Source organism: Trachymyrmex septentrionalis, unplaced genomic scaffold (assembly GCF_001594115.1).
Source record: "Trachymyrmex septentrionalis isolate Tsep2-gDNA-1 unplaced genomic scaffold, Tsep1.0 scaffold19, whole genome shotgun sequence".
Lineage (NCBI taxonomy): Eukaryota > Metazoa > Arthropoda > Insecta > Hymenoptera > Formicidae > Trachymyrmex > Trachymyrmex septentrionalis.
The window spans coordinates 5,386,266-5,398,642 of record NW_017305071.1 but is presented as its reverse complement, the minus strand read 5'-3'; the positions used below and the strand labels follow the sequence as shown (position 1 = coordinate 5,398,642).

The following is a 12,377-nucleotide window of genomic DNA, read 5'->3' as shown; positions in this document are numbered from 1 at the left end:
ATTGTGGACTTGCCCTTAGAGTGGAAAGTAAACATTTAGTTTGTTACGATCCTTATTTTGTTTCGATCTATTATCGCAATTATTTCTTCATTAAAAAGATTAATGTATTACTAAACAACTTTTCCATCATTCACAATATCTACAAGTATTGTAATTATATCTGATTTAAGAGTATCGATTTGTCTCATCGATCGCAGTATAAGGAAATGTAAAATAAAGATTTATATCTTATAAAAAAGAGACACAATCAAGCATTTGCGCTTGGATTACTCCTAAATTCACAAAAACGCATGGAAGTACTATTGTGTCAGGTATATAGGATGTTTCTTCGCATGTGAGTATAAAGAATGTGGTAAGCGGGATGTATTCCTAATTCGTCAAATATCATGACATAGAGTCCGACCGAAATTTTGGTTTCGGTTTCGGTCAGTTTCGGACAAAAATCAAGGTTTCGGTTTAATTTCGATTTTGGCTGGAATTAAGAGAAAATTTCAGTGGGTAAATCGAAACTGTACAAGTTACAACACGATGAGCGTTCGAAAAACAACTATTTGATTTTAATTATTAACTCGATTAAGCTTAAGACAAGCTTTGATATGACCCTAATAATAACTGATTTGATTTCTTTAAAAGAGAATACAATATTATTATATTATCATAGTTAGATATTTTAATAAAATCTTGTTTTTTAAAGAGTACATAAATTTGTCACGATTTCTGAAAATCATAGTCTCTATAAAATTAATTAAAAAAATGTCGATTTCGACTTCGGCTGAAAATAAAGTGACTCCGTTAGCTTCTCTCTCTCACTTTTTTTTTAATAAAACTTATTTATAAGTTTCGGTTTTAGTTTCGTTTTTGGCCGAAATTGAATGACAACCAAATATTCGTTTTCGCTTTCGGCCGGAAGTAAAAATGTGACTTCGGTCGGACTCATGATATTACATACTCTATGTATAGATTCAATCGTAAAATGTTATTTGGTATTCTCACAAACAGTATTATCAAATATTTAGTAAATAATTAAATTGATAAACATGAAAAAACGAAATAACAAGAAGACATGATTTACGTGTTCATTGCGTTACAAAAGACGAATCTTAAGAAGGTGCAATATGCGCCTATTTTGTGCACACATTAGGTAGTCTTTTGCGAATTTATATGAGACAAAAGTTTCTCTTAATTAAAAGTTCCTATTCTACACATCGTATGTTTCTTCATATTGGAAGCATAAGTCGGAATTTTTTCTTTTTCCTTTATATACCTATTTATTTTGTTTGCGCAATCTTTTAATTAAATATTAAACTAGACCTTAGATGAGATATGCAAAAGCTCGGTTAGTCTCATCGCTATACGTTAATGGGTTTCATTTTGTTTTTTGATAAAAGATGAAAATTCGATTCTCAAAAGCATAATTATACGAATGAATTTAAAATTATTCACTATGATCTTTTCTCCTATAATTTTTACTTTCTCACAATTTCTGTCTTGCCAAATTTCTTTCATAATTTTTGTTTATTAAAAGCGTCGGGAAGGTCTGTTCAATATTTCGGAGAGATGCATAATGCGCGTATTTTCTGATTCGCAAAAAATATATAACAACTCGGCTAGAAGACAATTTCATCAACCTATTATTATATCAAATAAAGAAATAGTATTCATCTAGTTTTGGTTTGTTGTTGCTGTTGTTGCGCTTTAAACTGCTTATAGACTTTCTTACTCGGAAGCAACAATTGGCACAGGCCGGGCCTTTTCTTACGCTTTCTGTTCGCTGTCTGATTGTTCTCCTGATCTACCTCATTCTCGTCGTCGTTTGCGGGCGGCAGTACCTGCTGTTGCTGTTGTTGTTGTTGCTGCTGCTGCTGCTGTCCGTTATACCGAGTTTGACAGACCAGCGTTTCCTGTGGCGTTCGTAGGGCCTCCAATTCAGCCGCGCTACGATGCAGATCCGAGTCGTGAGCGAAAGTACAATTGTGACCGAAACGGCAACGACCCTTCCGATAGTTCCAGCAAATCTTGCGACCGTTTATCATCTTCGTGTCGTCTAATGTAGGCGTCATCTTTACATGCTTCTCCAGAATTGCGCTCTTTGCTCGCTCCGCTTCAACAAATGGATTCAGGAATACTGAAGTCCTCAGTAACGTGGACGCGCTGTTGAAATCTGGCGTGGGTAATGGAAGCTTTTCTTTGGAAGCTGTTGTTTCAGTTATTCTTACGTGTCCACCATTATCCCTGTTGTTCTCCTCTTTGTTATTCTCTTCTTCTTCGTCCTCTCCATCTGATTCCATCTTCTCCACTCCCTTAAAGCTAACGGTGAGGCAATATCAGATTACAAAGAACAAGCCGCATTCTGTATGTATATACCGGTTGCCGAACTCAAATAAATGCTTGGCAAAATATCCTTTTTTTCATTGTAATATTGACAATATAATATTAAGAAGTATATTCTTTAATCTTTAAGCCTGATCTACTATGTACTTCCTGTTTCTTGCTTTTATCACTTTTTACATCTTGCCTTTTTATTTTTTATCCAGTTTCTTTGTTCTTTGTGATTCAAGAGAAAAAATTTAATAAACTTCAGAAGAGGCAAGAAACGCCAGTGTCAATAAAACAGTTGCAAAAAAGTTTTAATAGGTATTCCCAGCATATCTATTAAACATAATATATATATAAATATATACAAGATAATACAGTGTGACACATTGAATAATTACAGCTTATTTCTATCAATGTAGATTAACTTTAACTTTTCTCTCGAGTTAAACTCTTTACTCTATCTTTCTCTAATGGCAAATTCAATTAGAAGCACTAATGCGCATTGGTGTATATTATAAACCATTATATACTGATTTAATTTAAATATAAAAATAAAATACAAATATTTCGAATTATGAAATACATATTTTACCTAATAGTACAGTAAAATATATTAGGTATTTTAAGATTTAATTAATATAAATGTTTATTTACATATAAACATATCTTTACGTTATTTTATGTATGATGGCTTTAATATGCACCAGTGCGCACTGAGTGCGTCTAATTCGCTATAATTAATTCTTATTCTAGAACTAGAAGAAGGTAAAAAGTAGGTAGACAAAAATTAAAGTTATTCTACATTGATAGAAGTAAATATACATCCATATTGTTTATCAATATTAAATAAAAATAAAATGATCACTTTGCTATTATAGGTCTGTTTTCTACAGCTAAAGTAGTATACATTTTTTGAACTCAAAGTGAAATAAGTATATACTTGATATTTGATGGACATGAGAAATAAATAAAAACTAGATAACTGCATCTCTTGATGGAAAGTACCCAATATGTTAAGTTTCGCGTTTGCAGGATCTGTCAAACTCAATTCTCATTTTGTAATGTGACAGATTCTGCCAGCCCCACGTTAGGCAGAAATGTTTGTCAGCATTGTGCACTTCGCGAAAGATTAAACTGGAGCGGAATCGCGCCAATGAGTGTAGAAAAAAAAGAAAAGAAAAGAAAGTAGGGCAGATCGGCGATCGGAAGACTTTTACGCAACGTCCCAAACTTACGCATTATCCGAAACGTCATCATCTGTCTCGCCGTCCGAACCGGAAGAAGTCCCGTAATCCGCAACCAAGGAAGCCATAATAACAAATATAAGTCAGTCGATTCCTACAAACTAGACAATCCTAACAGTACGATCTAATTAATCTAATCATCGCGCGAGGCCAGATGCCGACCAAGAGGAGGGGAGGGGACCAAAAAAATCTTTGTCGGCGAATTCCTGACAGCGCTGGTAGCGCCATCTAACGGCGCGCTTCCCAACTGGAAACAAAAAGAGAGTCAGCCATTTTATTGAAAGTATCACGTGCGCTAATCTAATTGCTAATTAATTTAATAGCGAAAATGTTTATTGTAAAATTCCTACATTATATAACTCATTATATAACTCTGTAATATAAATTTTTTTTATGTTAAACGGTAAAAATCGATTATTTTAACAATTTTAGCTGTGATCAAAGTCTCGCGCCAAATGCTTTGATTGACCAATCAGAAGAAAAAATTTTACAAATTAATCAATCAAAAAACGCTTTAAACCAATCATAGTCGTTTTCTTCATTCGATTGTGATTAGTCAATTCTTACAGATTAAGGCATAAGTTGATAAATTATAAACGATTTACATTTACATGGCTCGATTCAGGACAAAGTTAACACTGACACAGACGAGATACTATTAAAGATTGTCAATCCTGGACAAATTTTCGGCGGTATAAAAAGGGCTCAAGGGCTCGAAGGTAATTGAAGAATGCTGACATTATCAACAATTGATATAAATTTGTTATTATTAACATAAATATTTGGCTTATACATTATTAAATTAATGATTTTTTATTACATAAATGTTCCAACGTACATATGCACTTGTAAAGCTATAATATCCTATATATTGCAAAAAAATTACAATTTTTTCTCTGCAGTTATCATCTTTGTTGATAATCAAACTTTAACGATAACACTGAAATTACGATTTTAAAGAAAAATCGAGCTTATTGAGTTCTAAATGCATAAATACGTCTACTAAACTAATAAATCATAAAATTAGTACAATATTACCAGTTTTTAACTCTTAATTACTTCAATATTCACAAGGACTTTCGTAAGGATGTCGGTCTTTAATAGTATCTGGTCGATGACATTGATGTTATAAAATTGACCAATTACATCATTTCATTCTTCAGAGGAATAGCTATGGCCGGTATTCATAATCAGATCTTATATTCAAGAACGTCTTAAGTACGATATTAAGAAGTCACGAACCAGAGGGCTGCATTAGCGTCTTAAGACATTATTTAAGATGGTCTTGAAATAAGAATCGACTATAAATACCGACCTATGATTGACCAGTTTCATAACATCGATATTAAACTTCGATAGATCCCGATTGGTCGAGATTCGAATTTGTCCAACTCGATTTTCGCGTCCCTCCCGACAGAGAGCAGGTCGATTCGGCGTTCTAAAAACTGACGCGGGCATTCCATTCATTATCTCTCACTTCACTCCGTCTCCCTTGGCTGTGGATCAATCTCGCCGAAGTCCTCTGATATAAGTGCGATTGTGATTAATTTCTGGTCTATTCTCGATCTTCCCTTCTATCGTTGACACGAGTGCATAAAACGCGACTATAAACAATGGCTGATCAGCAAGAGAACAAGGACTTCAGTGACGACGTAGCGGAGCAAAATTTCGAGAAGAACGGCGAGGCTGAAAGTGGTACCGGCGGTGGCGGCGGGGACGCCGTGGAGAATGGCCAGGATTCGCAGGAGGACAGGTAAGACTTTTTCTATATTCCTTTATCAATCTATTGAGAACTCCGGTAAGATCCGGCCGTGTGATCAAGCATAATTCGCGGCGTCCGGCGTCCTTCGGTAATCTCGGTAACGGTAAACTGATTTCGATCGGCGTTTGCGTCCCGCCGAGGCGGTTTCCCGCGAATTCGGTCGGCGTCTCTTGCCGCGGGTCTCCGCTTCCGACACAACACGGACAAAATGGCGATGGACCGACTTGAAACAAAATGTAATCCACGCGCATCGGTCGTTCTTCGCTCGCCGATCGCTCGCTCGCGCGATCATTCCGCGTCGCTTCACCGCGACGCATTTGCCGGTACGTTTCTTTTTGCTCCCCGGCGTCCCCCACGAATATGGCGGAGTTACTGTTGTAGTTGAGTTACGTTATTGTTGTAACTTGGACGCGTCTTTTTTTTCTCTCTTTCTCGCGCCGCGCCGATCCGATAGCAAAAAAGACTCCTTTACGTCGCATGTTTCGCACGTTGTTTCCACGCTCACATTTGATTTTTTTTTTTTTTTGCCGCTTTATTTCTTCCCTTCCTTCTCCTCTTTCCCTCCTTTTCATTACCGTGATAACGTCATTCAATGCTCCCCTTCAATGCTCGCGTCGTTTGAAACACAGAGAGTACGCGGGACAGATCTAACGTCACTTTGCAGCTCGGTACCCTATTTATCAAAGGAATTGTTTACAAATTAGATATTTTTGTATACAGAAATATTTGAAAAAAAATGTGAATTTTTATATAATTGAACAATTTTATTGCGTCCTACCGATACCTTATGCACTCGTAGTAAATCTGTTTGAAATATATTGCTTAGTCAAATAAAGATAAGGTAAATATGTCATTTATATTCATTACTATACTGTGATTACAATTTTACACATGTGTTATTTATTATGAGGTATGTGTCCGTTGTTTTATTTTTCAAGCTTCCTAACTTTTTTTGTAAATTTTTTCTTTCTGTTCTCACTTAGCCAATTTAAACTTTCTTCTAGTCCTATAATTAATGGAGGGCAGTCACAATTTCATCATTGATAAAGTTTGTATGTGTATGTAGATCTACTTTTAATATATTTCCTAAGAAATGACATTTGTATTTGTATTTCTATTTTTTTTTTATAGAATATAATTTTGAAAATCCACGTTTGAACAAGTTACGAGTCATCCTTTCCTTATTCACAGTACAGTTTATGGTCAAATTCAGATTAGTCAATTGCTCAAAAACGATTGACAAATCCGTCCAATGCTTGTGTGGGATCTCTCTGAATTGAACTGTGAGGCTTCGTGAATGAGCTTTGGGGTCGGAATTATTGTGAACAGTCGAGCATCGAGTTCTCAAGTTCATCATATTACGTCACGACACGAAAGTACCTGGAGTCAAATCGAGTTAAATGTTACTTGAGATCAAATACGTGTGTCGCAGCGACACATACTTGCCTGCTGGATAATACAGAGTAGAGTAATTTCCGCTGATTCGAGTGATATTTGGATTATTTGGGCATGAGCAAATGCACAGAGACACTAGGATCAATGCAAACATCTCCAATAGGCTCCGGAACGCCATTAACGCAGTTTCTGTGACTTGGTCTGCAGGTGGCTAAAACGTCCCAGTGCGATTATGGCGGGCTGCTTGCAACTGGCTAACTGTGACCTGACCTGACAACAGATACCGGCGAGAGACTGGTACCCATGGTATTTATCATCAGCAATAGATGATATGAAAACGACATAATGTATATATATATATATATCTCAATAAACATATATAAGTACAGACTTAACATCGCTGGGAAAAAAGTTAAGGAAAAGATAAAAACAGCAAAATGTGTACATATTGCAGCTTGTTATTTGAATGTGAAAAAAAAATATGAAAAATGTATCTCGAGACTCAAGACAAGTCGTTTGTAATGTAAGCCTTCTTGACGAATTGTAAGATAAAATATCCTTATATGTACAAGTGTCTGATGTAATCCATAATAATATTGTTTAAAAAGAACTCCAATAAAAAAAAGTAACAAAGAATAAGAAATAAGAACTTAAAGCAAAATCGTGCAGTGACTAATGTTAATCTGTTGTAATGTGGAAATTAATTTTTAGCTTTCCAATATAGAGTTGCAGTCGATCTACCACATGCCACTAATTTGGGTCAATTAATAATCGGGATTTAATTGTAACTTTAGAGAAGTTATTTGTATTTTCTTTAGGGGCAGCAGTATCTCAACTGGAGTTGTAGCTTATTTGGATCATCATAACAGTACTTTACTTTTTTTGATGCGTTTTTTTCTACTACACTCACACATATACACATATAACATATTTATGCATATGTACTTTTTTTCTAAAACTTTTCCTTTAATACTTTTCACTTGTTCACTTGTTATATAAAACTTGTTATATATGGTGTTCAAATCGAGTTGACCTGTGTGGTGCGCAAAGCCGCCGACTCTCCGTAACTTCAATTTTACTACGCTATCGCGTAGCAACTGCATATATTGTACAATAACATACATTTATCTTGATAAAAGTTCATTTGTTCTAGGAATATGGTATCTTGTAACTTTTACCTCTTATTATCAGTATAACGAATCTTGTTTAGTCTCACATGCAAGGAACGTTTATTTTTCCAAATCTACATGTAGGACAACACCTACATTGTGTATTGCTGCAATTGGAATTCCTATTCCCTATTAGAAATAGCTATTATCGTACTTGTTAAATACAACAAAATTTTTTGCAGTGCCTTTTCCAGATAGCATCATGGATCATCCATCAATTGCATTCTCTATTAAATTGTAGTACAATTTTAATTTGCACAGGAATGAAATTAAATTAACATTAAATTCATTAGAAGCAATTAGTTTAATATCTATTAAAAAATCTCTGTTCTTTTTTTGGTAAAATAAATTAGTTCCATTGCTTTGCAGGTTGACCGGAAGTAATCAGGATGATTGATACAGGCACATTCAATTCCTATTTCTCTCTTTCGTTTACTTTTTAATATTATGTGCCTATATAAATTCAATTAAAATAATATTACTACAATTATTATAACACCGCGATATAGCGGTTGGAAAGTTAGGGCGGCAAACATATTATTCTCTATTACATTTGCTTAAAATTTTTATTTCTGTTTATTGTTTACAGAAAATTATTTGTCGGTGGCTTGAGCTGGGAAACTACTGACAGTGAGTATTCTTATATTTAATAATTTCCAATCATCGATAGATTGCATTTTATCCGGAAATTCGTCACGAATATCTTTAATCTATTTCAGAGGAATTAAGAGAACATTTTAGCACTTATGGTGACATTGAGAGTATTAATGTTAAAACAGATCCTAACACAGGAAGATCGAGAGGTTTTGCCTTTATTGTCTTTGCAAAGGCCGAAGCTCTCGATAAGGTAATTAAAAAAATTTTTTTAATTTGTAGATGTTAAAATGAAAAAAGTATTAGAAATATAGTAGTGAAAAGTATATATACGTATATAGAAATTATATATATAATTAAAGATAGAAGAGCTCTAAAGAAATAAATCAGTAAACATAATGCTAATCAGAGTCAAACACAAAGTGAACGCGTCTAATTAAATTTTATTATAATATAATAATTGTAGACGCGTTTCGGATCCTTTTCAATATAACAAAGAAATTAATTACAGAAATAGCAGTATTTAGTACTAAGTAGTCGTCAAATAAAACCGTAAAATTACTGGAGTAATCCGTGACACACTTATGATTTTTATGTTCGTTAATATAAAAATCATATGAATTGGAAAACAATACAACATTCTGTTATTACTGAACACAGACTAGAATTCTCTTATGAGTTTAATTGGGAGAATGTTAAATTTTTATAAAAGATTGACCTCAGAAATGATTTTTATTAATAAACGAATTAACGATTTGGACATGAAAAGTGACTCGGAATCTATTGATCCACCCTATTTAAATTTATTTACAAGGACTTGATGTCTCCCTCTCTTTATTACCTTTGTCGTTTATATATATCATGATTTTTATCATGACTTTCACACGCGCTTGAGTGCGAACCAGAAAGACTTGCCTTGACATAATCATGTAAGTCAATTTACCAGAATTAAAGCTCTATTCTCTCCTAAAATTGTATGATAATTTTTAATATTTTATATTTCATATTCTTCAAATCAATTTGGAGAAATTCAATAAATAAACACTTAATATATATAATTACATTTTGCAAGAAATTACACTACTCTGATCGCAGATTACTTCCATTCAATGTTTCTGTTTTATTTGATGACTATTTAGTATTAAATTCTATTTCTGTAATTAACTTTTTTGTTATATTGAAACATCTATAATTATTGTATTATACTAATAAAATTTAATTACATGCGTTCATCTTGTGTATGATTCTGATTGACATTATGTTTACTGTTTTATATATATTATTGTTTTTAATCTAATGATTTCTTGTAGATTATGTCAGCTGGCGATCATGTTATTAACAATAAAAAAGTTGACCCCAAGAAAGCGAAAGCTAGGCATGGAAAGATCTTCGTCGGTGGTCTTTCAACGGAATTGTCTGATGACGACATCAAGAACTTCTTCTCACAATTTGGAAACGTAAATATTTTTTACTTGGAAACGAATACAAGGAATAAGTCAAAAGAAAAAGGAATTATTGCATGTTTCTCTTCTAGATTGTCGAAGTAGAGATGCCATTTGATAAGACAAAGAACCAAAGGAAAGGTTTCTGCTTTATTACATTTGAATCTGAGCAAGTAGTCAATGAACTTCTTAAGACACCTAAACAGACTATCAATGGGAAAGCTGTGAGTTTTATTGAACTTTTATCTATAGTAAAAAGGAGTTATTAAACTTAAAATTCAACTTTTTTTAGTATTCGGAAACAAACACAATTTTTTGATCCATTTTGATCTTGTTTAACAGGTGGATGTAAAGAAAGCAACACCTAAATTGGATGGAATGGGTGGGATGCGTGGTGGAATGATGGGTAGAGGAAGAGGAGCTCGTGGCGGTCGGGGTCGCGGATTCGGAGGACAAGGTGGATGGGGACAGGGCTACGGAGGCGGTTATGGCGGTGGTTACGGCCAAGGTGGCTACGGCGGTGGGTACGACGGTTACGGGGGATACGATTACTACGGCGGCGGTTACGGAGGTTACGGTGGTTATGATTACAGCGGATATGGTGGTGATTATCTTTTGTTCTTTTTCACATAGCAGATATATAGTAAATTAAATTTGAATTTATAAGTAATGTCCCAGGGTGGGGTACTTTCTGTCAAAATGAATGGTCAGTATCCTGACGATCGGAGGGTATCTTTGCAACATTCTTCTAGGACTAGAATTCTCACTATTCAAATTGGTTTTTTTTTTTATAGTCGTGATGTTAATATTTTCTTTTTTTACTTCTTGCAATGAAATCTCAATGGTACGTGCGGATACTGACTCCATTGTACCATGTGTTTCATGAAACGCAGATGGCTATGGCTATGGCGGTGGTAATTACGAAGGTGGCTACGCGGGCGGGCGCGGTGGTGTACGCGGTAAAGGTACGCATTACAGCGTTCCTTGATATATTTTACTATTCATCATTTTGTATTTTGCTCTCTCTTTCTCTCTTTTACATTTAGCTTTGCCACCGCTAGAATTGCACTCATCCTTGTAACCCATTGTGATTGCAACGAGAGCAATTTAATCCCTAAACTTACAATCTGATCAATATAATCTAAATATAAATTTCGATTAATTTTGACTGTAGAAGTGTCAAAATAGAAAGTTTTATTTACTTTGCTTTTGTCATTTTTGCTTACAAATTCGTGTTGCTTAATCATTGTTGTAATAACAAAAAAAAAAGGATGGCGAAAGAATTACTAGAACCCTAGAGAGATGCGTATCAAAAGGAAGGATATGGAGTAGTATGCAGCTTACTACCTTAGCCTGTAGCCTCTTTGTTTTTACATTTATTGTCAGTAGTAATATCTTTTTTCGTAGTACTTGATTGTTGTTATAGTAGCGTAGTGTATTATCGAGATGTGCGTGCGTTATATTATAAGAGTTTCGATCTGTTCTACGTTATTAATTTGTATAATTATATTTGTATAATTGTAGCTATATATTTATGCTATAAAGATAAAAAAAACTAATGGTACAGTGTCGACATTGTTTCAGGTGGCTCCGGCTACGGTGGCAAACAAAGAGGAGGTGGTGGTCGCCAAAATCAGAGGCACCAGCCGTACTAACGAAAATCCTCATTCGCGAACGCTGTGCAATTCGCGTTGTAACGCTGGTGAGTTGCCGCATAATCGGAATCTTGATCTTTTTCGCGTCGTTGCTTTAAGATATTTCTAGCGGCAATCTCTCAATATCGTTTTATTCTATTTGTTAATATTAATCATTATCAATGTTTATTATATTTTTGTAGAACATTAATTTAAATTAAGTGTCCCAGTTTTTTGTTACTTTAGCCCTTTTTTTGTTGACAGATGTCGACGAATATATTTTACATAAAACCTGATTTGTAATTTACAAATACATGGCATACATATACACAACGTAGACGACTTATTTTTTTTCACAGGTACTCTTCCTCACTACTACCGATCTCTTCATTCGTCCAATCATCATTCCATTAAGTCGCGTCCCTCCTAGCAAGAATTTCGACAATTTTTCAACAATGTGGACAACTGCTGCTACGAAATCAATCATCGAAAACCACGAGACCGGCGACAGCAGTAGAGATTTCATTTTGTATTTAACTCCGATTTATATTCCGCGACTATATGCTTTCCTTTCTGCCGTTTGTAGTGCGAGCTTGTGTCGTTTTTTCTCCTTTTTAATAGTTTACGGTAGAAAAGCAAGCATATAAAATCACCGACAGATTTTTGAATGTAATACCGAACAAAACAGTGAAGTATCCAACAGTATAACAATCTTGCAAAAAAAAAGTAACGTTGTCATATGATAGATAATGGAATAAGAATAGTTGTATAAAGATACAATGTAAGCACGACAACACGTGCCTCGTCAGAAAAATGCGTCG

General features: G+C 34.5%; 2 protein-coding genes across 4 annotated transcripts; one reads left to right on the top strand and one right to left on the bottom strand.

Annotated features, from left to right (window-relative positions):
• Nucleotides 1-719: 719 nt before the first annotated feature.
• On the bottom strand, nucleotides 720-3,748 carry LOC108746760 (transcription initiation factor TFIID subunit 12). Of its 2 annotated transcripts, none has more exons than XM_018483705.1 (2): nucleotides 3,552-3,748; nucleotides 720-2,307 (listed from the first exon to the last, which is right to left on the bottom strand). In XM_018483705.1, the coding sequence occupies exons 1-2, from the start codon at nucleotides 3,626-3,628 to the stop codon at nucleotides 1,659-1,661; spliced, it is 726 nt and encodes a 241-aa protein (XP_018339207.1). In that variant the 5' UTR covers nucleotides 3,629-3,748; the 3' UTR covers nucleotides 720-1,658. The 2 variants fall into 2 exon arrangements, with proteins under 2 accessions (XP_018339207.1, XP_018339208.1); XM_018483706.1 differs by having other exon boundaries at nucleotides 720-2,300; nucleotides 3,552-3,627.
• Nucleotides 3,749-5,040: 1,292 nt separating this feature from the next.
• On the top strand, nucleotides 5,041-11,995 carry LOC108747003 (RNA-binding protein squid-like). Of its 2 annotated transcripts, XM_018484205.1 has the most exons (9): nucleotides 5,041-5,313; nucleotides 8,476-8,516; nucleotides 8,606-8,733; nucleotides 9,791-9,937; nucleotides 10,015-10,146; nucleotides 10,265-10,526; nucleotides 10,816-10,887; nucleotides 11,507-11,624; nucleotides 11,916-11,995. In XM_018484205.1, exons 1-8 carry the CDS (start codon nucleotides 5,174-5,176, stop codon nucleotides 11,575-11,577), a joined length of 993 nt encoding a protein of 330 aa, XP_018339707.1. In that variant the 5' UTR covers nucleotides 5,041-5,173; the 3' UTR covers nucleotides 11,578-11,624; nucleotides 11,916-11,995. The 2 variants fall into 2 exon arrangements, with proteins under 2 accessions (XP_018339707.1, XP_018339708.1); XM_018484206.1 differs by lacking the exon at nucleotides 10,816-10,887.
• Nucleotides 11,996-12,377: the final 382 nt, after the last annotated feature.

What these genes read in the sequence shown, in the direction of transcription:
- LOC108746760 (XM_018483705.1), bottom strand. Translation starts at nt 3,628, where the DNA reads ATGGCTTCCTTGGTTGCGGATTACGGGACTTCTTCCGGTTCGGACGGC. An exon ending in GATGACGTTTCGGATAATGC is followed by an intron (nt 2,308 to 3,551) that starts GTAAGTTTGGGA and finishes CCTCACCGTTAG; the next exon opens with CTTTAAGGGAGTGGAGAAGA.
- LOC108747003 (XM_018484205.1), top strand. Translation starts at nt 5,174, where the DNA reads ATGGCTGATCAGCAAGAGAACAAGGACTTCAGTGACGACGTAGCGGAG. An exon ending in GAGCTGGGAAACTACTGACA is followed by an intron (nt 8,517 to 8,605) that starts GTGAGTATTCTT and finishes AATCTATTTCAG; the next exon opens with AGGAATTAAGAGAACATTTT. An exon ending in TGATTACAGCGGATATGGTG is followed by an intron (nt 10,527 to 10,815) that starts GTGATTATCTTT and finishes CATGAAACGCAG; the next exon opens with ATGGCTATGGCTATGGCGGT.